This window comes from Pyxicephalus adspersus, chromosome 12, assembly GCF_032062135.1.
Source record: "Pyxicephalus adspersus chromosome 12, UCB_Pads_2.0, whole genome shotgun sequence".
Lineage (NCBI taxonomy): Eukaryota > Metazoa > Chordata > Amphibia > Anura > Pyxicephalidae > Pyxicephalus > Pyxicephalus adspersus.
Window position 1 is genome coordinate 11,378,967 of NC_092869.1, and position 24,849 is coordinate 11,403,815.

General features: G+C 36.9%; 2 protein-coding genes across 7 annotated transcripts in view; one reads left to right on the forward strand and one right to left on the reverse strand.

Moving 5' to 3' along the window:
* GANC (glucosidase alpha, neutral C) overlaps positions 1-1,497 on the reverse strand; it is a 39,791-nt gene extending 38,294 nt beyond the window's left edge. The window contains exon 1 of one of the 5 annotated variants that reach the window (XM_072427938.1): positions 1,365-1,495. The gene's annotated coding sequence lies outside the window, so the exon portion shown is untranslated. Of the gene's footprint in view, positions 1-1,350 lie in introns of all 5 variants that reach the window. The other 4 variants (XM_072427932.1, XM_072427934.1, XM_072427936.1 and 1 more) reach the window with 4 other exon arrangements.
* TMEM87A (transmembrane protein 87A) lies at positions 1,412-24,578 on the forward strand. Of its 2 annotated transcripts, none has more exons than XM_072427940.1 (20): positions 1,412-1,569; positions 3,034-3,094; positions 3,823-3,908; positions 5,241-5,354; positions 6,467-6,517; positions 6,607-6,663; positions 7,390-7,543; positions 7,770-7,831; positions 8,127-8,310; positions 8,755-8,854; positions 9,416-9,509; positions 10,395-10,466; positions 14,978-15,086; positions 15,767-15,825; positions 16,766-16,869; positions 17,344-17,417; positions 19,249-19,310; positions 19,837-19,889; positions 21,983-22,013; positions 22,976-24,578. In XM_072427940.1, the coding sequence occupies exons 1-20, from the start codon at positions 1,450-1,452 to the stop codon at positions 23,015-23,017; spliced, it is 1,689 nt and encodes a 562-aa protein (XP_072284041.1). In that variant the 5' UTR covers positions 1,412-1,449; the 3' UTR covers positions 23,018-24,578. The 2 variants fall into 2 exon arrangements, with proteins under 2 accessions (XP_072284041.1, XP_072284042.1); XM_072427941.1 differs by lacking the exon at positions 10,395-10,466 and adding an exon at positions 12,542-12,610.
* The last annotated feature ends 271 nt before the right edge of the window (positions 24,579-24,849 follow it).

The following is a 24,849-nucleotide window of genomic DNA, read 5'->3' on the forward strand; positions in this document are numbered from 1 at the left end:
GTTGATTTATTAAAGCTTTCCAAGTCTGGAGAGGATACACTTCAGTAAAGCTGAGTGATTCAGCAAACCATTGATCTGGTCCAGGACTGATAACATTTGCAACTTCTTTAAGAAATCTATTCCAGGTTTGCTGGATCACTCAGCTTCACTGATGAAAGTGTATCCTCTCCGGCCTTGGAGAGCTTAAATAAATCAAGCTGAAAGTCTTCATTTATGAAGCCAACCTATGTGGAGGTTGCTGATGTTGTTCACTATTTCTGGACACTAGAGGGCAGGATATCAGATGCAATGTCAGCTATGTCAATACTACATATCCCATGATTCCTTGCATTATCTATCATGGACAGGGGTGTGTACATTTGTAGTCTCAGCTCAATGTGGTGGCTACAAATAATAATGTTCACATTACAGCATGATTTGTAGCCACCGACATTAAGAATATGCACTTATTGAATTGAACACATATTTGTAAAACAACAGGAGGAAGAAATGTAAAACTAATGTAATATTAACACATGAAATGTGATTTTTTTTTGCTTTAGTGACTGACAGTGGACAAAAAGTTCCACTTTTATTAATACATGATCAGGCAAGTCAATATTGCAGAAGGGGACAGATGATGTCCCTTCCACAATAATGTGTCTTGCATGCCTGATCGCCTTGGGTTTCTAGCACAAAGCTGAGGTTTGGTTGTAAGGATCCCCGGCGTTCCTGGTTTCCTCTGTGAGTACCGGGGATGAATGAACTCCTGCGCATCTGTGTGAGAGTTATCATCCTGGCCAATCAAGATGGCTGAAAATTGTAAGGGGGAAGAAGAGAAGTAGGAAGATGGCAGCACCCTGCGATGGCAAAGGTATACAGGAGAAGCGTGGGTTTAGTTACGCTTTATAGGTTTGGAGCTGCCAATGCTGCTGCCCGGGATGCCAGTGCCATACGTATGGAATTTATAACGGACAATATAATTCCATATTTTAAGACTTTCTTATAAGATCCTTCTTCTGCTTAGAAGTTGTGTTTGCCTTTCCATGTGTTTACCTGCAGCATAGTGACAGGTTCTCTATAATAAAGAGGCCCTGTCACTGCATGCTGTGTGCCCGGATTATAGGGTGAATTAGTGACAGGCCAGGACAGAGGTGTCATTAGAAGAGCTCAGACAGCAATACCAGACATTTGTATAACCCGAACTAATGGGCACCCAGCCATCCCTATGGCACCTGTCTCAGGAAGTATTACACTGTGTACATGGCAGCCGTGACACAATATACTGAGCTGTGTACCGTCCCTGTGTCACACATCGGTCCCCCGATCACTGTCACAGCACAATAACTACCGGACAGCTGACAAACACACCGAGTATTGTTTACCTCCCCCAATCACCACCGGCGGGTCCGGGTCATGTGACGGTGATGTTGCAGGAAGTGACACGCTGGACCCGGTTCCGGTGTCAGGATGGCGCTCGCAGGGATTCGGAGCTGCCAGCTGTTCTTGGCCGTGACAACAGCGAGTTTATTTCTAGTCAGCCAGGCGGAGAACGCGGAGCCTTCACTATGGCGAATCCCGGTGTCCCCGGTGAGTGCGGCCCGGCGTCTGTGCGTATAGAGACAGAGCCATATAATACTCTATATATATATATATATATACATAGCCATAAATTACTATATACACATACATAGCCATATAATACTATATATATATAATACTATATATAAATACAGACCCCTGGGACTTTCACAGATTCCTTTGATAAGCATTAAGTCATTACAGAATTCAGAAGTTATGTATCAGCAAGAGGTATCAGTATGAGGAGTCCTCTGAGGATTGCAGGAAACCAATATAAACAAACATTTATATATTATTACTGTGCATACTGGTATTTGTGTACACGGGGACAGAGCCGTATGCACATCTTTTTATGCACAGTTATTAATATATAAATGTTTCTTTATATTGGTTTCCTGCAACCCTCAGAGGACTTCTCATACTAATACCGCTGATGCATAACTTCTGAATTCTGTAATGACTTAATGCTTATCAAGGGAATCCGTGAAAGTCCCAGGGGCCCTAAGATACAGAAATGTACATTTCATCATATTTATTACAAAGAATCTAAAGTTTGGAGTGGTCTTATTTCATAGATATGGCTTAAATTAAGCTGATTTGCACCTTTAAAGTACTCTCCAAACCCCCTCTCTATCTGCTGTGGACATGGTTAGACATTTATTTCAGTCGTGATTTTGGTTGGTGATTTTTTTACTTCCTTTCCTGATCAAAATCAAAGGAAATGACCGAAAATCTAATTTCCCATAGTGCCCCAAATAGCTTTAATCATGCCGTTTCAGTTACTGAACAAGCCAATTGCGCTTTCATTATTTGTAGTTGATCACAGGAATTGATCTGAAATTACACTGATATCTATCATTTTGTTGATGGAAAATAACATCATAGCATTAAATCATTCACAAAACCAGGAAAGATAGACAATGGTTACAAGTCATTACTTTGGTGCTTGCCCAGGGTCACTGACTGAAATAATTGATGCAATAGGGTATACAGAGTGACAGCCAGTTACATGACATGCTCTAGTGATATCAGGATTTCTGACCGATAAGTAAAGATATTGCATGATCATTTCCCATTGGGATAATCACAATTGGTGTTGTTGTTATCCCCTTGGTACGCCCATTGCTGGAAGTGTCTTCAGGCGTAAATCACAACTATAATTCTAAAAACAAAATCTGCAATCAGGCAAGTTCAATAATTGCAGTAGGGACAGGTGATATCCCTTCTGCAATAAAACATACTTGTCTGATTGCTGTCTTCTTTTAAGTTGTACATGCACAGTTCAGTGTATAATGCTGGGATGTACTGGGTATCCCTCGGATGTGATCAGCCAGGTAAGATTATTTATTAATTAAGATGGCTGAGGCTGGTCAATTGCCCATATTTCTGTTTGCTTCATGGTATTTATTGTCAGCTTTACACTTTACTATTGTTTGAACATCAGTTTACTCATAATTTATGTATTTGTTTTAGAATGGTACAAGGTTTACCTTTGGGAAGATTCTCTTTCAAAACTCAGTGATCTCTCTCAGTGGTAAGTTCTAAATCACTATGCTTGTGGTGGAAGGCTGAGATCTCACTCTCTTAGAATATCAGATATGCTAAATAATCCCTTTCTGTAATAGATTGTTGTCTTGTTCGAAGATGTACTTTTTCACTTTATAACTTTATATCCAGAAACGTCTCTGTTGATTTACATTTTTTGATCCAATTTTAATGAAAGAATTGGTCTATCATTAATATTTGTTTTTGCCATATCTTTGTAGAGGGTGTACAATATTGTTTACACTGATGTGTGTTTACATGTTATATGTATATATTAGTAACTATAACTAGTTCACTATCCTGCCCTTGTTTGAAAATGTAATGTGGTCCATTTAACAATATTGCTGGATTAAGGCTGGGTCTACAGGAACGTTTTTAAAAATGCATGTAAACATACCAATTGCTTTTTATGCACTTTTATAAGCGTTTTAAAGCTTGCCTTTTAAACATGGACTTAAAAAGCCTCAGGTTAAACGCTGGGGAAAACATCGGTGTAGAGTAAGTCTAAATGGTACAGATATCCCTGTCTATCATTAAGATGTTATACTATGGAAAGAAATGTGGACACAATGTTACCAATTGATTAATTGGTGCAAACACAGAACATAATTTACTGTGAGCATCAACAGCGCCTTGCCTAGTATATGATCCTTCAATCTAATCTTGAAAACTGTACCTTTGTTTTCTATTACATTTATTCAATCTCTTTTCTTTTAGTGGAAGGTAAGGGTCCTTGCAACAATCTAATGATTTCCTGGTACCTTCGACACTGCAACTGTTACAATGAAATTTCTGGTATTGGGGTGAGTATTGCTACAGTACTTGATGGTATCAAAAAAAACAAACGTAGCTCAAGACAACATGAAAAATCGGTTCATAAACCGCTGATGCTTTTGTGGTGGCAGAGGGAGTGAAGTAATTTAGTGGCTAGTCTGTATAAATGTTTAGCTGGAAGCGACGGTAACGAAGCATTTTGGTTTTCAATATTTTTATTGGTTTTTGATTTTTCAACATAAAAATAACAAGGCATACAATAATTAAACATAATATAGTAAAAAAAAAACAATGGAACAATAAAATAACATACCAAATGCAGGTTGCAGCAATACAAAAATCCAAACTAATTGGTCATGTCAGAGCTCACATTGTGACATCTGGGCCTAGCATCGCAACACCCTTTACAATTACAGTCCAGTGTCAAAGTGTCCATAAGATTAATTGTTGCATTGTGAAACAAATCATTTTACCACGTTTTACCAAAATAAGTTTCCCATAATATGGAGTGGCTGCTGTATACTGTGGAAATAGAGAATTTTGACAGCTGAATTTTCTTTTAAGTGGATCTTTCTATTACACATAATTTAATTCCTGACGTGCTGCTTTCTTTTGTAATTAAAACCTAGTCCTTGAACTCCAGACAAATGATTTTGCTTAAACTGAGCAGATGCTATCCGTTTTCTGCAGGAATGAGGAAGCTTTGTCTTCTTCCCCACAGTGTTCAGATTAAAACATTGTAACGCTGTAGCACACCCCAGTAGATTGTTTTTTACACCCCAATAAATTGTACAAGTAACAGAATTTGCATGATTGTTATTTCTAAGCCAACATCCTAGCCCAGCAATAAATGCTGATCCTTGATGATGTTGGATCTCAAGTGAAGACATTGCCACTGAGAATACCTGTGATTTCTGTAGGAGGCAATAAACACCCGAAAATGATATTGTGAAATAATATAGAAAAGTGTTAACTTGCTAGTTATAGTAGTTGGCCTCAGTGTGTTTTGTGTCCTGTTGGAGACACAACAGGAATTGAGAAGCAAACCTGTTGGAAAGTTGTCTTTGTAAGTGTTGCCTTCACCTCCTTTTCTGCTATCAATTATAACATTTAGGATTTTCCTGATTTTTATTCTGTCTCAGTGACAATGGTCACCAGGACTAATAGAGATGATGGATCTTCTGAACATGACTCATCAGTTTAATCTACACATTGGTTCTTACCTTTCCTACTGTATCCAAAACTAACAAAAAACTGGCTACATATACTGTAAAACGAAACCTAAAATGCTTCTTTATTACAAAACAAATGCCAGCCTTAAACTCTCAACATTATCACTTTCATGTTTTCTTTTCATACAGGAGGATCATGCCAAGAATTATCTTGAAAATCCAGACAAAGTTATCCGCCCTGGCTTGACAGGTTCTTATACCAAACAATCTAGTCAAGTGTCATCTTGTACAGCAAAGCCGCAGGTACAAATTTTGCTATAGAGTTTGCAGTATCCTATAAAAGCCCTTTAATACAATTTAAGTTCTGTCAAACTAATCACATTTTTTTCATGACATTCTATTTTCATTTTAGTAGGGGTCAAAAATAAAACAATTGTACATCAAGAAGGGGCAGCAACCATCAAAAAGCAACCCTCCCATACCAGCAAAGGCAAACATATATTATTAAACTGTATATAAAGCCAACATATTAAACAACACTACATTAAATAGGGGTTGCATATAAACATTTTATGCATTGTTTGGCAGGACGCTATACATAAAGGTCTTGACATGGCTTTGGATAATACGCAACTATAAAGGAAGGCATAAGCAGTCAATGTTGGCTATATATATCTTCAAGTACACAGACAACTCTTATATTCTTGAGAGTCTATAAATACCTTCCAATAGAACAAAGTTGCTTTAAACCTCTCAGTCTTGTCATGAAGGCCTGCAATAAGCTCTTCATGAGCATGATCCTAATAATATTACGAAACCACTTGGCTACAGAGGGGCAGGCGGGTGATTTCCAATTCGGTGGGATGCAGATTTTAGCTGCAATTAATATGCCTAACCACTGAGGTTTTGTGATGGGGAAATGTTGTAGTAGAAAAAAATCAAGTGTTGTCAGGGATTAAGTATTCTGTACATTTTTGGGCAATCTCCCTCACCACAGACCAGAAGGGCCATAGGTCTGGGCCCACCTCTTTATCACACAACTACCTACTCGCATTTTAATACAATGGCAGTCAATCCAGTTTTTTTACATTTTTGACATGTATACACATACATAAAGGAATTAAAATGCATTGAAGCAAAATGTTCCTCAGATGCATACTTAGCTTTATGCTATAGCCTTCCATTCTTGTATAATAATGTTTTCTGCACTGGCCTTATTCGCACATTTGATTTCCTTACAAATTTGGAGAACAGACTCCCACAGCCAGGGATCCCATAGAGCGGATTCCATATACATACTTTGGGATCTACTACATAGGAGTGTAAATGCTTTGCTAATGCTGCAGTAAACTATTTCTGTTTTCGGTAGATGCTGGAGGGTTGTATTTCCTAAATATATGTCATTCATTTTTAAGGTCCAGTGCAAAGAAAGCCCACCAATAATTATAGATGACAGTCCTTCCGAGGTATGTTTCATCATTTATTTTTTGGATTGCATTTTGCATTTGTAAATTGTCCTGTTTTGTCTCTACAAAAGTCTCCTTTTTCTTTCTAGAAAAAAGAAAATAATGCATTGGTTAATGCTACCGTATGTCCATCTGCAAAGGAAAATGTACGTACTAATCTGCGGCATTGAATGAACTTTTGTGTATGCACATGATTAACATATTGACACAATAAGTTTTCAGATTTCCAGTACATTTTTGAACACTTTTTTTGTGTAATATTGTAAGAGTTCTGTTCAAGAGCCCTACCTAGAAATCTGTTCCCCTCCCCACACCTTCTCCAGCAAAATGTTGAATGCCTAAGTTCCCGGGCATTTCTAGGGTCATAAAATATCTGCAGCACCCTGAGGAAAGTAAATTTGCTGTGCTGATGAGTGGAAGTAGCCAAATTGGGATTTGTGCAATGTCCATTTACTTTTTCTCATGTCGTATTGACTTGCCCCTTTCATCTGTTCTTTGTTATCACTGTAACGTGCACCTTTATGATTAGAGTAACATGGAGGCTGGACAAACTCTCCAAGTAACAAGGGAAAGTCAATTTACATTTACTGAGCACTTCCAATTATTGAGCTGCCAAGGCTTCCTGAAAGCTTTGTGAAGGTTTAAGTGGGCTTGTTTAGGTGCCAGTAGTTTTTTTGGACAAAAACACAAGATCCAACGCAGTACTTGATGAGCATACAGGGCTCAACTAATACAGGTGGATTGGCTATATTTACCAAAAAAATTGCCAAACTTTGTAATGGCGGTAAAATTGAAGTTTGCAAATACAATATAGGACAGTGTTTTCTTTTATAAAAAATGCACCATTTTTATTGTCTTTTAAATGTTCGTAGCCAAATGGAGCGGTGAAGACATGGCTGGCTGGACCATACATCTTTATTGTCAGTGTAAACTTCTCAGCACCACCAACTCAGGATCTTCCCCCTAAAAATGAACAGCCTGCAAGTTCAGCTGTATCTGCCATCAATAATGAATATTCCTTAGTCTGTAAGTCTTTTCGTTTTTCCTATTGTAGATGTATGAATAATTTGTTGAACGCGCGATATATGAGCCCTAATGATGCAAGCGGTATTAGAGTATTTCAATTTGTGCATTTTTACAATTGTGTTGTATGAGAATATTTGTACTGGTACTCTAAATTCAAAGTGAATATTTTAATAAAACTTTAAGGAAAGATCTAATATTATTTTTTTAAACACATTTTTCATTACAGTAAAAGTGGAGGTAAAAGGACCTTATGAATACCTGTCACTTGCTGATTACCCCCGCATGATTGTAAGTATTGCCTCAGCGATACTTGCTTGTCTGTGCAGTCTTTGCAAATCATTCTAAAGCAATAACTACAATAATAGTTGGATCATTTTTGTTGAACTGTTTCCTTGTAAATTGATCAGAAAATGATACTGATAATGATACAGAATTGTAGAAGTAATGTAAATATATTATTCTGCCTTACTTGGGGAAGTCTTTTTTTTTATTTATTTTATTATTTTTGTTATTATTTTCCCCTAATTTATACAGAATATACATGCATTCTTTAGTTCTTGTAATGTCCTTTTTTGTTTTACAGTTTTTTATGGTTATGTGCATTGTGTACGTTTTATTTGGGGTTCTGTGGTTGGCCTGGTCGGCTTGCTATTGGAGGGACCTGCTTCGAATCCAGTTTTGGGTGGGAGCTGTCATCTTGCTAGGGATGCTGGAGAAAGCTGTGTTCTATGCTGAGTTCCAGAACATTCGCTACCATGGAGAATCAGGTACTGTGAATTAGTTCTTTAGCATTTATCAAAAACAAAAACTTTCAGATGACCCATTAACAGCACCTTGGATTCAGTCTAAATTATATAGCAATAGTGAAGTCCTTTTTTTTTCTTGTTTGCATTCACGTGATCCCCTATGCCCATACTACCTCTGAGACACAGGGTAATTGACTATCTGTGCACAGAGCTTGTTTCCTGCATGTTTTTTGGAAGGAATGTCATAAACAAATGGAGTTGAGGCCACATGTCCTTTTTTGATATTGCAAATCTAAAAAACCCTATATTAAATCCATATTGTTAACATTCACCTATCACAGAGGGTTTTCATGCCACAAACTAGATTGAATTGGATTTAAATTTATCTTAATTGTGTATCTAAACTAACATATCAAAACACATAAAGTTTGAAATTTCATATGTTTCTTTCTTTGTATCTGGTAGTGGAGGGGGCTGTAATTCTGGGAGAACTGCTGTCAGCAGTGAAGAGGTCCTTGGCACGGATATTGGTCATCATAGTCAGCCTGGGTTATGGCATAGTCAAGTGAGTTTCTGTTTCTAAATTTTAGTACTTTGTTAATGTCTGATTAAATTATGTTATTGCCTCTGCTCATGTTTCTGTGTTTGCAACAAAAGTAAACCCATCCAGGTAGAAATGAAAACATTGCCAATATATTTTTAAGTTGAAAGGTCTTTATATTTTAGCCTCCTTCTCCAGCTGTACTACTTTTAGTTTGAAGCATCTAGCATTAGAGTCAGCATTTCTAATCCAACATCTGCATGCTGGTTCCAGGTAAGCCACTGAATAATTGGATGGCAGCTCATGAATTTTAACAATGGCAGTGCTCAAATATTTTGACAAAATCATTTGAAAGTGAAAGATCATATCTCGGGTCCACATCCAACCCCATAACAGAACAGTTTTAAATAGTTTAAACTTTTTGTCATCAGTATGAGGAATTCTCATCTGTATTGTGTGCTGGTTGATTGATTTTGTCGTTCTCATTTCAAATCCTTGACTATTTTTAACAATAATAATATGTAAATAAAGTAATTGTAATTATAATGTAGTACTTACCATGCATTTTTTTTTTAATTGTCACAGGCCCCGTCTTGGTGCTACACTACATAAGGTTGTCATGGCTGGAGCCCTTTACCTCCTTTTCTCTGGTATGGAAGGTGTGCTAAGGGTCACAAGGGTGAGTATTATCATTTCTGCATGGTGCGAAATCTTGAACCTGAGAACATATACTTCTCTAAATAACTATTTTATGGCAGTCTTATGTTTTTATTTACAAAAATCATTCCTAGGGACTTCCAGTCAGTTAACAGTTGCTTGCATCCAAGTCATTTTGCGCTATTGTTGAATGTTATAGTTTAATGTTAAGTTACTGGAAGGCATAATAATTTAGTGCATACTATCTTTTTTTGGGACATTGCTTCCAAATAAAAGTAAAATACATGGGTATATTTAGCTATTTATATTTGCCTTTTATGCATGTTTTTTATGCAGTTTAAAATGCTTTGAAGTTAAAGCAGACTAAATCAATCAGGTTCAGCTGCAAATTAGAAACTAACAGGACATTTTTGCCAACTCTGACTCCCAAGTACCCAATATTACTTCCAACTTTGACTTTGTCTTCAAAGTTCTGTTTTTTGCAACACTGCATTTTTGTCACTGCAGCTCACCACCATGCACAGTACGTTCACTGTAGTGCTATATAGAACAGGTACATTATTATCTATTGTATGTGTGTTGCATGACACTGCTATGCAACACAGATAGTGCCCTGGGGTAACATACATTTCTTTGTTCTTCATATCCTGTATTAATGTGTGCACCCAGATTTAAAGATGTAGGAGGGGATAGAACCTAGCATTGATTTTATGACACATTATTCCATTTGGGTAAAGCTGTTCTAAATTGAGATACTGCTACTTTATTTGTACTGTCAAGTGTTTCAGTGTTACATTAGTTACATGTTGTGTAATCTGTATAGCATGCTTTGCCATATCTCTTCGTCACTAACATCTGCTTGTCTCCATAACATTAATACCATGTGCTCTCTCGATCTCTGCTCTAGCATTACTTCAGTACCGTAGCATTGCTAGCACATCTGGCTCTGTCATTGATTGATGCCTGCATTATCTTTTGGATATCCTTTTAGCTGCCATGTATTCTCATGGGCCTGTTGTAGTATCTCCACTCTCTCATATCCGCATCCATTAAATTATCTGCACTGGTAAATGGATTCCTGGCCAATTTGTTTAAGGGAAAGAAGCACCAAATGGATTCCATTTAGGAGGCAAGAGCAAAGTGGTTGTGCTTTTATATGCCAGTAATTTATATGGCTTCCATAAAATCTAGGTAATGTACATGGCCAAAAACGCACATATCATCACTTGTGGTGTTACTGCATTAATTTGTGTTCTTTATATATTTATAATGCAAGTGACTGACTTTTTTTTGTTCATGGGCTTATTGCTCATATAAAGCATCCTAGAAAGAAATACCTTATGCATCTGTACATATTGGCACTTCGCCAACTGCCAGTTGCACCTTGTTTCAAGTAAGACCTGAATTTTATTCCTCTATCATCAAGATTACTGACACTTTTGTTTACCGTGGAAAACAATGGTGTCTGTGGTGAAGTAGATAAATACTGCATGTTTGTAAGGATGTGCATTTAATAGTTAAATGTTTCTCAAGGAAAGAAGTAGTCTTTACCACGTCAACATATTACTTACCTATGTAAGCTCTGCCCTCAAAAAGCAGGCAGATGACAAAGAATAGTTACTAGTATTTCCCGAGGGTTCCCTGCAGCTGATCTTTTTTTAATTACTAATATATGATGTCTTCTTCGGCCTTGTCTCTGTTTTGTGCTACCTGATGTCAGAACCTCCAGTTTAGAGATCAGTGAACAACACGGTAGGGATATAATTTTTACAAATGATCTGAGACTGTCGGAGGCATCAGTGCCATTGATCTCACATTGCATTCATACAGATATAAGACATAGGAGTGTCTAGGCACCTTCACATACTATGATGTGCACTACTCATTTGTTAGAAGGAATACAAGGAAGAAGGTACTGCCTAAAATAAAACACTACATTACTAAATGATTCTTAAAACATCTTGCAAATCTTCTCATTGTAAGGCTACATACACACGTCAGATGATTCTCGTCCGATAACTGCCTCAGGAATAATATAGAACGAGAATCTGGCGTGTGTACAGCCTTTTCAACGGCAATTGTTGAACATGTGTACGCAGCCTAAGTTTAAGTCTACTATAACTCACTTATAGACAGGTTGCTTGGAGTAGTGCTGTCAATGGTGTTGCTTAAACTGAACAGATCAGTGCCGAAACACCTCATCCTAATAGGTTTTTCTGAAGCTCTGGTTATAGATATATGCTTGATCTCCCTCAACCCCTTTCCCCAGCAGTGGACACTAAAATCCTGTGCAATGTGGGCGATTGGTTTGTCAACTTTGTTTTTTGTTGCTTTATATATCTGGTATGTAAATGTACTGTATATCTTTCTTTCTAAAGGATAAATCAAAGGATCTAATATTTTTATCTGTATTCAAATTTAAATCTTTGTGGGGTCACTATTTCCCTGTGTTATTCAAGTGTTTTGGTGAACACAGACACATAATGACTTCCAATGCTTATAAAGTGTACTTCCATTCAGCATTTGTATTGTTGTATGTGTATCAACTAGAAAAATATTTGTCACATGGAAGGGAATTGAGAGAAAATGCCTCCATTGAAAATGTTTCAGCTAGAGTTTTACCATAAAGCAAGCCACATACTTACATAAGATGTGTAAAATATTCTGGGTGCCCATTTTAGGAGATGCAATATAGATCTTAGCAATCTTCCCAGCCTCAGAAACAGACATTATTTATACAAACTTTTTATTGAAAGTACTTCTTTATATGCATTTCCAGTATTTTCTCTTTTTTTCCATATTAGGAAATTTACTTTATATTTTATGAACTGTTCGGTCTTTTAGTATAGTGTTTATTAAATGACAGTTGTTTAGTTAGGGCTCAGTGGTGGTTTGGGATTGCTGCAGTTAGTCCAGTTCATGCACTAATATGTACATAACCTACATTAGAGTTTGTTTTCTAAGAAAGGAATTCTCTGCTTTAATGTCTGGTACTTGGAATGGTTGTCAATGCTCTCATGTTTCTTCCTTGTCACCTCTCCATTACTGGTTTAGGCACAGTCTGATCTCGCCTCCCTGGCTTTTATTCCTCTGGCTTTTCTTGACACTGCCTTATGCTGGTGGATATCCTTCCCTAACTACTTTCATTGTTTCTGCCCATGTCTCTTTGCCTGTCTGAAAGTCTTTAGCTTTATAGGTGTATTCAGTAAGTTATGGTGGTACTAAAAGAAGTGCAAAGTGCAGTAATTTTAGGGAATCAGTTAGGTTTTATTCTGAAGCCAGATCTAAAAATATTCTCCTAGGGTGTTCCAGGTTAATGCACCTTGACATTTCAAAAAAACAAAAGGGGGGAAACGCCTGTATAATTAGACTTTACTTATAAAAAACATTTCCTGACTCTTGTCACATACCAACACCAAGGCGCTGACTACCCTGGAACTAGTGTGCAGAAGCCGGGTCACAATATGGGATGCTAACTTTACCATTCTGGGAAACTGGCCACACATGTATGTTTTATTGTGAAAGATTCCCTTTAAGGAATATTGTTTTCTGAGGGGGATCAGCAGTTCTTTTGACTTTTTTTTCTTTCCCAATAATTTGTTTTAATAATTTTGAGGAAAGGTATGCATTCACGTAACGTGCAGCATCCCAAAGCAGCACATGTATCACTGCGTTGCATTTAAATTTACATTATTTGTTATTGACACTCCAAACATACCTTCTCTATAAATGGCAAGTCATGGCACTACACGTGTGTCAGATGTGTGCTGCATTGGACAGCTAACTCACAATAATGGGCTGCAGAATGCAACACGTGTAGCTGGCAAAACTCTGTCAACTAAAATGGGTCCACAATGTGGGCACATATGGGGCATTTTTAATGCTGTATATATTCCAGATATATACAGCATTAAAATATTAAGATGCCAGATAGGCCATAAATATGGGTTGTAAATGACTTGACAAAATGAAAGACCTCCTTGGTTTTTAGGAAATAAAACTGTGAGCTCTTTCCTTTTTTGCAGTAGAGCTCATTGGTTAAACATTTTAAATATAAATCATTGGTTTCAGTGTTATTTTGAGTCCTAGCAGGTAATTTCTATATTACTACAGGGTTGCCATATATCAGTCGATTAAGCAATTCTAATTTGCCAATAGCTTCTGGCAGTTAGTTGCTCCACTGTCATGCATGGGTTGGGTATTAGGAAATGTAAAAAAGTATTTTGACTGTACACTGGTACCTTGAATCTTGCTCTCACTAAGTCATGCTTGGGAAAATCTACTGCTTGGACAAATAGATGTATCCCAGCTGCTTGATAACCTACCTGCTTGGTAGTTGGAGGTGTCACAGCTTCATATTACAAAAAAAGTATTGGCCCCAAAATTGGTGCTACGAGTTTTGTTGCAGTCATCTATCTGTCAAGAGTCAGACATGGCGACATTTGAATATTCATAGCTCAGGAACATTTTTATTTCTAATCTAAACATAAAAAATCCTTTTATTTGGAATATATATCTTTAATGCATACAGTATACTAAATCTCATACCCCTTTCCTAGCAGCATCAGCCTTTTAGTCTCAGTATTGAAAAGATCAGCTTTGTAAATGTTTCAAATGTAGCTGGTAACCAGTTGGAACCTTTTTATGGCAATAAAACTCTGTATGCATTACAAGTCTCCAGATGCAGAGGCAATACGACTTGGTAGCAGGTTGGCCTTGCTGTTGAAGTCAATGGATGCCAGCTACTTATTTCTTTTATGGGACAGAAATGTACAGCTGACTATAGATGGACTGCAAATGTTAATTTTCGCTCAATAAGTTTTTTTGTGTACATCTCCTCCAATAAACCATTGGAATGTTATAGTAATCAACAACAGATTAAATACTGTCTGACGTATTTTGATTGTTTTAGTACAGTCAAGAAAAACACAACATCTATAGATATTATCTCTGGGGGATTTTTTTTTCCTAAGAACAGGTATATAAAGTAAATCACATCACAAAAGACAGAAGTATGTTCTTATAAATATGCATTATGCTCAAAAACGTCTGCATCAGGCCTTATGTTAGAAGTAGTATGATTCGGCAGCACACACAAAACTACTGGTGAAGGGCAGTATGTGAACTGGTAACTGGTAAAGGTAATGCTCGTGTTACATGTGATTTGTGATAATATAGTTAGTGGAAAGCTTTGAAAATAAAATCTCAGAGCACTGCCAGCCAAAATCTTGCATTTGGTCTTAACAGGGTTTTGAAGGTTGCTGTAAGAAAGGGCAGGCGCTTCTAGTTTCCAGTACATGGTATTTGCAGTCATTTAGTTTTTTGTTATTTACTGGCATCCTGTTTCATTTCACTGTTACTGGATAAAACATATTTAAGTATTATTCTGTATATTTATTGCATAGAATCTTGGAGGTATTACCGGTTTTTAGTAGAATGTATGGTCTTTAAGATTTTAGCAGTTCTGCATTTTCCTTAACCACCCTGCACATCTTCATAAGCCTGACACAAACCATGAAGCTGCTGAGACTGCGAAGGAATGTGGTCAAGCTGTCTCTCTACAGACACTTTACAAATACACTTATCTTGGCTGTAGCAGGTAAGTTTGGTTTTATTGTGATGTATGATTATTGTAAAATAAAATGTTTATTGTTCTGAATTTTTGAAAATGCCACCCTGCCCATCTAGTTCTTTTGTTATATGGTCTGTGATGTCACTTACATTCTTTCAAATTGTTTCTGTGTATAACAAATCCGTCTCTTACATGATATGTCCTTATAACACGTCAGTCTATACCTTAGTAATCTACTTGTCCACCAACTTCTGTTTCTAATTTTGGACAATTTGGATGGTACCACCAGGGAGCCGTGTCTAGCGTAGGAAATTGGGAAGACCTGTGTTATAGTAATGCTACTAAATGACATGTGCCTGGCAGCCACAAAGTTCAGTAGAATGAATGAAAGTGTCAGTTTAGACAAAGGAGCATTTACAGAACATCTACTGTCAGTGTTACATCTACAACATTGTAGGAAAGCCTTGTCTGGGTTTAGGTATATCTTATGTATACTTTGCATGCTAAAGCTGAACAAATCATTAAACCAGCTAGCCAGTGCACCCGAAACTAATATCGTGCCCTAATTTTGGAAAGCAAATTCCTGAGTAGATGCCTGATCAGAGTCAAACATTGGTTAGACTAGCAAGTTGACCCTACCTGATTTACATAATGTTTACCTTTTGTTATTTATTTTTTTGTTATTACAATTTTTTGTTTCTTTGTAGCATCAATTGTATTTATTATCTGGACGACTTTGAAGTTCCGCCTTGTGGACTGTCAATCAGTAAGTTTTTGTTACACGTAATAAAACATTTGGTCACTATAAGGCACCATCAACTATCAAACCGGAAACTTGTACAATGGTCTTGATATAAAAAGGTTTAAATTGCTAAAACACATGCAGAATAGGCATTACTTAGCCTGCTAATACCATCCTTTTCACTTGCTATTATGTATACCTTGCTGCAGTAGCCAGAAAAGTGAGTGTGGCTTTGTAAAAAGAGAGGGAAATCAGCTCTCCATGTTGTGTAATAAGTCCTGTAAAGGAGATCAGCTGTGAACTGAAGTCTTGTGTAGAATAATTGATAGCAGCATAGGTCTAAGCTACCCTCAAGTGATACTGGGACTTTGATTGTTGAGGATCGCGGTCTATTTCTCGTCATCCACGTTAGCAAAACGATGAATTCATTATCTAGGAAAACTTCCATTACATTTCAGCAATCTTAGGGCCTAAACTGATTGGTCTTAGGCTACGTACACACGTCAGATGATTCTTGTCCAATAATCTCCTCGGGGCTGATATTGGACGGGAATCTAAGGTGTGTACAGCGCTCGTCGTCGAACAACCGTACTGGCGGATTGAGGGATGAGGAGAGATCCTAGATGAAAGTGAAAGGGGGAGAATGCAGCAGGGTGCCGTTCCCTCATTTTCCCCCTCCCTTTTCTATAGAACATTCATGCATCGTGCAGTCGTTTGTCATTGGAAAGGATCTTTCACTATCAACAATTATTGCACGTGTGTACGTAGCCGTAACTAACACTTATCATTTTACACTAGCCTGGCAAAATACATTTCAATATACATGTGAACGCAGCCAACAAGAACCAAACCCATGTCACATCAGTCTTGGCATCTTAACAGTTTTTGTAGCATCAGTTAGTAATTAATTGCCACTTTCATAGCATTTTTCCATGTTCTTTTCTAATTTTTTATTGTTGGACAGGATTGGCAAGAGCTCTGGGTAGATGATGCTATATGGCGCCTTCTCTTCTCCATGATCCTGTTTGTCATCATGATCCTTTGGAGACCATCTGCAAATAATCAGAGGTGTGTAGGACCAACTTCTTGGTTTTAGACTTGGTCTAAAAAATTTTTATACAAGGAAGCAACAAAACCTTCGGTTTTGGCGACAGAAAACCTTTACAATTTAGAAGTTTTTGTCTTTTTCAGGTATATGTTTGTAATTTATACAGAATTTTGGGAATCAAATGTGATTAGTGTAGGAATAGTAAGATCTCAGATGTTTTGTTGTCCTTGATTGAACAATGCAAAAAGCAATTTGCAAAAATTTTCTTCAAAAATGTATTTACTAATGGAGCAGAGGATGTCTACTAAAGCAAATGTTCAAAAATAATCATAACTCCTGTATAAGTCAGCCTTCACTTAAATTACTAATTATGTGACAAGCAGATCCCTGTTTATTTATTCTGCAAATGGTTGGGTATTCAGAGTTAACATATCTAATATATCAGTACTTAAGATCTGACCTCAGCTGAATCTATTGGTGTGTTCTTCCTGCAGGTTTGCATTTTCTCCACTTATTGACGAAGATGAAGATGATGAACAGAAGGAGCCAATGTTAAAAGAAAGCTTTGGTACATTACCTGTCTTTATTTAGACACAATTGTTTCCAGCAGTAGTTCTTGAATCTTTATATATATAAAATTTGATGGATATGTGTATGTATGTATGTTCGCATGGAGACATTTCAACCAAACTTGCCATATATATGACTGAGACTCATATGAGTGCACCAGTCATCTTTGTACAGCACTGTGCTGTATGTCAGAGCTATATTTGCATGTGTGTATGTATGTATGTGTGTATGTCATCACCAGGAAATGCATGGAGACATTTCAACCAGACTTGCTATACATATGACTGAGACTTATGTGAGTGCACCAGTCATCTTTGTACAGCACTGTGCTATATGTCAGAGCTATATTTGGGTGTGTGTATGTGATCACTAGGAAACGCATCGAGACATTTCAACCAAATTTGCTAGACATTTGACACCACTGATCTTTGTACAGCGCTGTGGTATATGTCAGAGGTATATAAATGTATAATAATAGTGTGTGACAGTGGGGGGACATTAGAGTGTCAGCTCCTCTGTACAGAGACTGATGGGTCTAGCTCAATGTTTCATTGTACAGCCTTCTGGTATATGTCAGAGCTATATAATTCTATATATATATATATATATATATAAAATTGTATGTGTGTATGTTCCACCATCACTCAAAAATGCATGGAGACATTTGAACCAAGCTTGCTAGACATATGACTTAGACTCATGTGAGTGCACCAGTAATGTTTGTACAGCGCTGCGCTATATGTCAGCTATGTTTGCATGTATGTATGTATGTATGTATGTCATCACTAGGAAACGCATCAAGACATTTAAACCAAAATTGCTAGACATATGACTCAGACTCATGTAAGTGCACCGCTGATCTTTGTACAGTTTTGTGGAATATGTCAGAGGTATATTTGCATGTATGTATGTGTATATGCTCAGTGACTGTGTGCCTTTTGCTTATATTTTTACATACTTTGGAATTTTTTGGACTCTTTTTACAAATTTCTGGCCCGTAATGATGCCTTTGAGAAAACGTTAGGATATTGGCCGAGTGCAAGCAAAAGCAAAAAAAATTAACAAACACCGTAGACAGGAAAATCAATATAGCTTTATTTGATTCCTTTTCCTGTATAATAAAAGATTGCAATAAATGAATACCCGGGCAACACCGGATAATCCGCTAGTCATCTATAATTAAATGTAACACTTTATGGAATAAGTTTAGAGGTAAATGCAGAATATATTATAAAATGCCAATTACACCTATAACACCTAGTTGTTTATTGCAGAAGACTGATAATTATTCATGTTATTAGGCTTGATGATTATTATTAGTTTATCAATGTCACAAGGTGGTAATACACGGCTGGTACATTTGTGCTGAAGTCTCAGTCTTCGAGCTCACATACTGTATGGTAATCCTTTGAACTGCTGGTAAATATAAGATCGATGAAGTCAGTAAAGCTAGAAATTGCTAAGCTTTTTCTGACTTTTTATTCTGTACCCCTGCAAAGGTGGTTTCTATATTTTTATAAAGACTGGTTCTCTTCATATGTCCAATGTCCTAGTAGGGAGAAAGTCAGATAATGCTTCACCTTTGTAGACTGACATAGAAAGTAGCAGTAGGGGGCAATCTAGTCAACATAATTATGGATAAAAGCTTATAAACATATTATTATGAGCAATACTGGGAACACAGAGACTGAAATTGTGAATGTTGAGCATTATGTAGCAAAATCAGCGCTGCTGTCTTCTTTTATTCAGGTTCCATAGTACATAGCTGTGACAAAACAAAGCCACCATCCACCAGATTTACAATGTAATTACGTCTTTATTTTCCACAGAGGGAATGAAAATGAGAAGTTCAAAACCAGAAACAAATGGAAACACAAAAGTTTCCAAAGCTGTAAGTACATGTGACTTTTGTGAGTACCCAAGCTAAAAGTACCCAAACTATTAATGACAGTGGGCCAGCATAGCAGCCAATCAACTAGCATCTGTCGGCAATTGCAGCTTAAGGAATTCGTATCAAGTACAACAATTACTTGTTATTTACATGGCCTTAATATACTTTAAATGCCCTTGTACTGCTCTGGTTTGTCCCAACTCCTGTTGTTGTCATTATTATAGGAAAGATTTTTCTGCATGTAAAAGTACAGATACATATCAAAAAAGACAGTTGAAATAAAATATATAAATACTATCATTATAAGGATAAGCTATATAAACTAGCATTTATTGTAACAAGAAACTTGTCTTGTAAAGTAATATTAACAATTAATATTTATGTTAAAAAAACTTTTTTTTTAGTTTGGCGTCATATCTTTCCTAGACTGCAATCTTCTATATATATATTTCATAATCGATATCTCTTTATCCACACTGCTTACCTAGTGGCTTTAGTGATATGTGATGATCTATTTGTTTGGCAGGAGGAGGATTTGAAATGGGTAGAGGAAAACATTCCTTCTTCTGTCACGGACGTGTGAGTATTCCCAGCTGATAAAAATAAATTCAGTACTGTATGTTCTTTCACTCATTTTATTTATAAAGGGTATCTCTGTTTTGCTTACAAAAAAGTCCCCTCCAGGGTAAACCAATACATATTACAATTATGTTAATAAATTCTAGTGCAAATCTTACCTTTCTCTTCAACTAACCTTTTCCTTTCACATGCTGACTTTGAATCGAAGCTCTTCCCTTTATTATAAAGGACCTCCACAAACATGAAACTCCTATTACATGGGGTGCCTCTAATTTCATTTCTTTGTTTTCAGACTCATAAAAGAATAGTTGTTTTTTATTTTATACAGAGCAACCCCAGTTATTCACATAAACAATAAAACAATTGCTTTTATGACCCATTTCATTTATGACCCATTCATTAACATAGAATGTATTACTTACCTTTCAGTAGGCAACTATATACACTCTCCTGTCACTTTATTAGGTACAACTTGTTTGGACTCCATTTTGCCTCCAGAACTGCTGTACTACTTTGTGACAATGTCAGCAGGGTACTCGAAACCATTCCTCACGGCATTTACTCCATATAAATATGTTCACATCACACAGTTCCTGCATATTTGTCAGGTGCACATCTCTGATGTAAATCTCACATTTCACCACATTCTAAAACTGCCTTTTTGGATTGAGATATGGTGACCATTTGAGTACAGTGAATTCATTGTCATGTTTGAAAAACCAGTTTGGGATGATTTTAGCTTGTCATGACGTGTTATCCTGCTGGTAGAAGTCATCAGTACAAATGTTGCGCAGTTGGTTTTAGGATGCCTTAATTGTGCCAAAAAAATATTCCCTACACCTTTACACCACCAGCCTAAACTATAAATATGCCAGGACGGAGCCATGCTTTCAAATTTTGATCCTACCATTTGAAATTGAGACCCATCAGACCAGGCAACATTTTTCCAATCTTCTATTGCCCGATTTTGGTGAGCCTGTGCAAACTGTAGCCTTAGGTGTCTGTTTTTAGCTGACAGTAGTAGCATCTGTTAAGGTCTCCTGCTGTATCACATCTCCAAAGCTGGACATGTACATTCAGAGATGCTCTTTTTATATTCAGCTGCATTGTAAGGTTTGTGGTGTTAGTATTCCTTTGAACCAGTCTGACCATTGCCCTCCATAGCATCAACATGGCATTCTTGCCCAGAAAACTAAGAGTCATTGGATATTTCCCTTTTGCAGACCATTCCTTGTATACCGATTGTAAATGAAAATGCCAGCAGGGTTAGCAGTTTCTGAAATTATTAGACCAGCCAACCTGGCACCAACAACCATGCCATGAATAAAGTCACATAAATCGCCTTTTTTCTCCATTCTGGTGCTCGGTGTGATATCAGGAGAATGTCTACATGCCTAAATGCATTGCATGTAATAGGCTGTTTGTATGCTTGTGTTAACAAGTTGAACAGGTGTACCTAAAAAATGGCTGGTGAGTGTTTAGAAATTTTTTTTCACAGAAGTGGAATTTTTCTTTTAGTTAGGTTTACACTCCTTGTATTAAGGCAACCATTTTATATTTAATGATAAAGGGCTGCCAATGCACCCTATAGCATAGGTTTTCATTCATCAAAATTGGTTACGTAATTACATCACATTTAAGAATGTTTAGGCTATGACTTTTGTAATTAGTATTTTGAAGGGGGGAAGGGGAGGCTTAGCCATTGTAAACTGAAACAAAAATGTGTTTTTCCTTCTGACATTTGTGGTAGCATTCTTGGTAGCAACTATTTCCTTCTGTTTTACTAAGCTAGTGGCATGGTGTCTTCTTTTTGTAATTAGTATTTCCTTCTGTTTTACTAAGCTAGTGGCATGGTGTCTTCTTTTTGTAATTAGTATTTCCTTCTGTTTTACTAAGCTAGTGGCATGGTGTCTTCTTTTTGTAATTAGTATTTCCTTCTGTTTTACTAAGCTAGTGGCATGGTGTCTTCTGTGCAACAGGAGTTTTTTTTTTACTTTGTAACTTCTAACAAATCCTGTCCCTTGAAATGCAGTACATTTTCCATCCTTTTCATGCTGAACATAGCAAATGTAATGTTCTTTTTCCTATTTCAGGGCTCTCCCAGCACTACTGGATTCAGATGAGGTCAGTATATTTCGGTTGTATTTCTGGACATGAAAGCAGAACTCATGACTGTCATGTGTTTAGCCATTATTGAGTCATCCATCAATCCTACTCATAGGAAAGCACAAATCAGATTTAGTAAAAGCACATCAACGGAAGATGGAAAGCCAATAGGCGTGTGTGTGTGTGTGTGTATATATGTGTGTGTATGTGTGTGTATGTGTATGTATGTGTATAATGCTTTAATCTTGTAGTCAATGAGCTGCAACACTTATGTTACGTACACACATCAGATGATTCTCATCCGATAATCAGGGCTAGTATCGGACAAGAATCTGGCATGTGTCTTAATGCCCGTCTGACGTCGTTTATGAATCCATTCTGGCGGATCCTCGAACAATCCTAATACAAGTGAAGGGGAGAGAGCGCAGTGGGGGGCTGCTTTGTCATTCTCTCCCCTCTCCATACAGCAGAACAGCGCTGTATGTACAGCACTCGCCAATTAGTGAACGTGTGTACGTAGCCTTAGGCTATGTTATGGTTCACCACTTTGGAACTAATACTGAACCACCCAAAGCCCTAAATATCATTAAAATTAATTAGTGGTTCAAAGCTTTTTTTTTCACAGACATTTGAAAGTGGTGCAGTTTTCCAGAAGCTTTAGGCAGTGTCTCAAATCAGGTTGCCGCTAAATGATTTACCTGGACATTACAGGAAAAGCAAGCGGTTGCACATCAGTATAAAATGGTCTGACATAAGCAGATGACTAACGTTCCATTGTGACCAAGAGAACTGCAACTGCCTAATAGAGTAGCACTGTACACTCAAGTTTTATTCACAGCTACAAGATATGTTTTTGGCTGGTAATCTCCAAAATGTTATCGTTGTTTTTTTTTTTTTTCGGAGATATATTTGTAACTATTGAAATAAAAGCATTTTAAATTCTGTATTATTATTTATTTCCCATTTCTTTCTTATAACAGGAACGAATGATAACGCATTTTGAAAGATCAAAAATGGAATGAAGAAGATAAAGATGTGAAAGAAACACGGTTATCTAAATGAGTGAGGAGTGAAGAATGCCGAACATTTCCAATTATTTGCCCTGGTATTGGAACAAAGAGAAAGCCTTCCACTTTTCAAAAATTAAATGTGGGAAAGATCAAGGCCCAAAATTATATACTACCCCTCATACAGAAAATTACAATAAGAAGCAATTCACTCCGTGTCCTAATATTACAGAAATGTTCATGATGATCTCAAACTCCAATAAGAGGGGATTGAGTCATTCAGCTCAGCGTATGGTTTAAACAGTCCTGCACTTTAGTTTTACTTATGGTGTGTAATTTAATAAAAATCAATAAGAGACATGCATTTTTGTCTCTGCATTTAGGTGGTTGACTGATTGGGGTGAAAGCTATGCGGGATTTAACTTTATTCTGGGAAAAAGTGTTTACAAAACCATGCTTAAACTTTTGTTACATTTTGTTTTCTTTGATATATAATAGAAATATAATTTACATCCTGTTGAAGGTTGGGATGATCAGTAAAGCTGTGAGCATTGATTCGGTTTACAAGGAAATGTTTCTGTAATGGGAAACTGTAGGCCCAGTAATTGGAGAGCATGTGCATGATATTAAGACCGTGCCTCCCTGTGAATTTTGGAGGCAGCAGTTTTGTGATCTCTATTAGACCTTGTTGAGCAGAGAATCTTTTTGCATTGTTGGTAATAAATTTGCGGTTTTGTTTTTTAGAAAAAAAGCTTTACTGATTTGAATCCTAATATATGAGTTGGTTTCATCAGGGACAAGAGCAGTGTTGTATAGTAATGCAGAACTGTAAGATTTAAGCTGTTTGGATGCTGTGTATTGCAGCAATGTACATAACACCCATATTCTGATAAACACAACTTTTATTGTATCGATTCTTTATAAAACGGCCTTATTTAGTCTAAAAAAAAATCAAAAAGATAAAACTCACAACTCTTTCTGTGAAAACACATTCATATTTACAGTGTGTCCTCCTGTCAGTGACTGGTATTCATCATTTCTTTGTGTAGTCATTCTTCCTCTATTGCTGAGCAAGTCAGAACAAAAAGAAAAAGCTTAGCCTATGTGCAGGTAAAGGAGCTTTCCCTATCCTGCTCTTTGTATGCTCCTGTAAATCCTAATTAAAGTGGAAGAAGTGATATCAGAAGCAACTTAGAGTGTCAGATGAGTATTAGGTGTGTACCTGTGTGAGGCGTCCCATAGAGGTGAATAAGTATGTTACAAAAGCTCTAGCTATTTCCATTGTCACCTCGTTCTCATTCGTTACACTGGCAGCTCTGAGCACATACTTAAATACAAAATACAGCACGCAAACAATAAACACTGGACCACACAGTAATCTGTTCATTGCATTAAGTCTGAGAGGTTTAATTTATACTGTATGATGGACCTTTACTGAACATAAGGTGGACTGTGCAGCATTCATTGCACACAATTATCGTATTTTTTTTTTTTTTTTGCTGTTTGATTGACATGTTTGTGCTTTCTAAGTAAGATGTGTTTGTCCTTTTTATAAGAATAAATAACCTAAAATGTGTCCGTCTTGATTATTTTTGGGAATGTACCAATAACCTAGACATAGTCCCAGTTGTGCATGCCAGTCTATACTAGTGTTTTTTTACCATGTGGGAACCCTTGATGAAATATTTTTCAGGTCTTCATGGAACCCTTGCTATAATTACTTTATACACAGCCCACAGCTTGTTGGTCTGTGGAAAGAAAGTCACCCTAAACATGTCACTTAAACAAACCTGAGAGGCACAAACTGTAAATTGCTCGAGGAACCCCTAGGGTCCCATAGTACCATG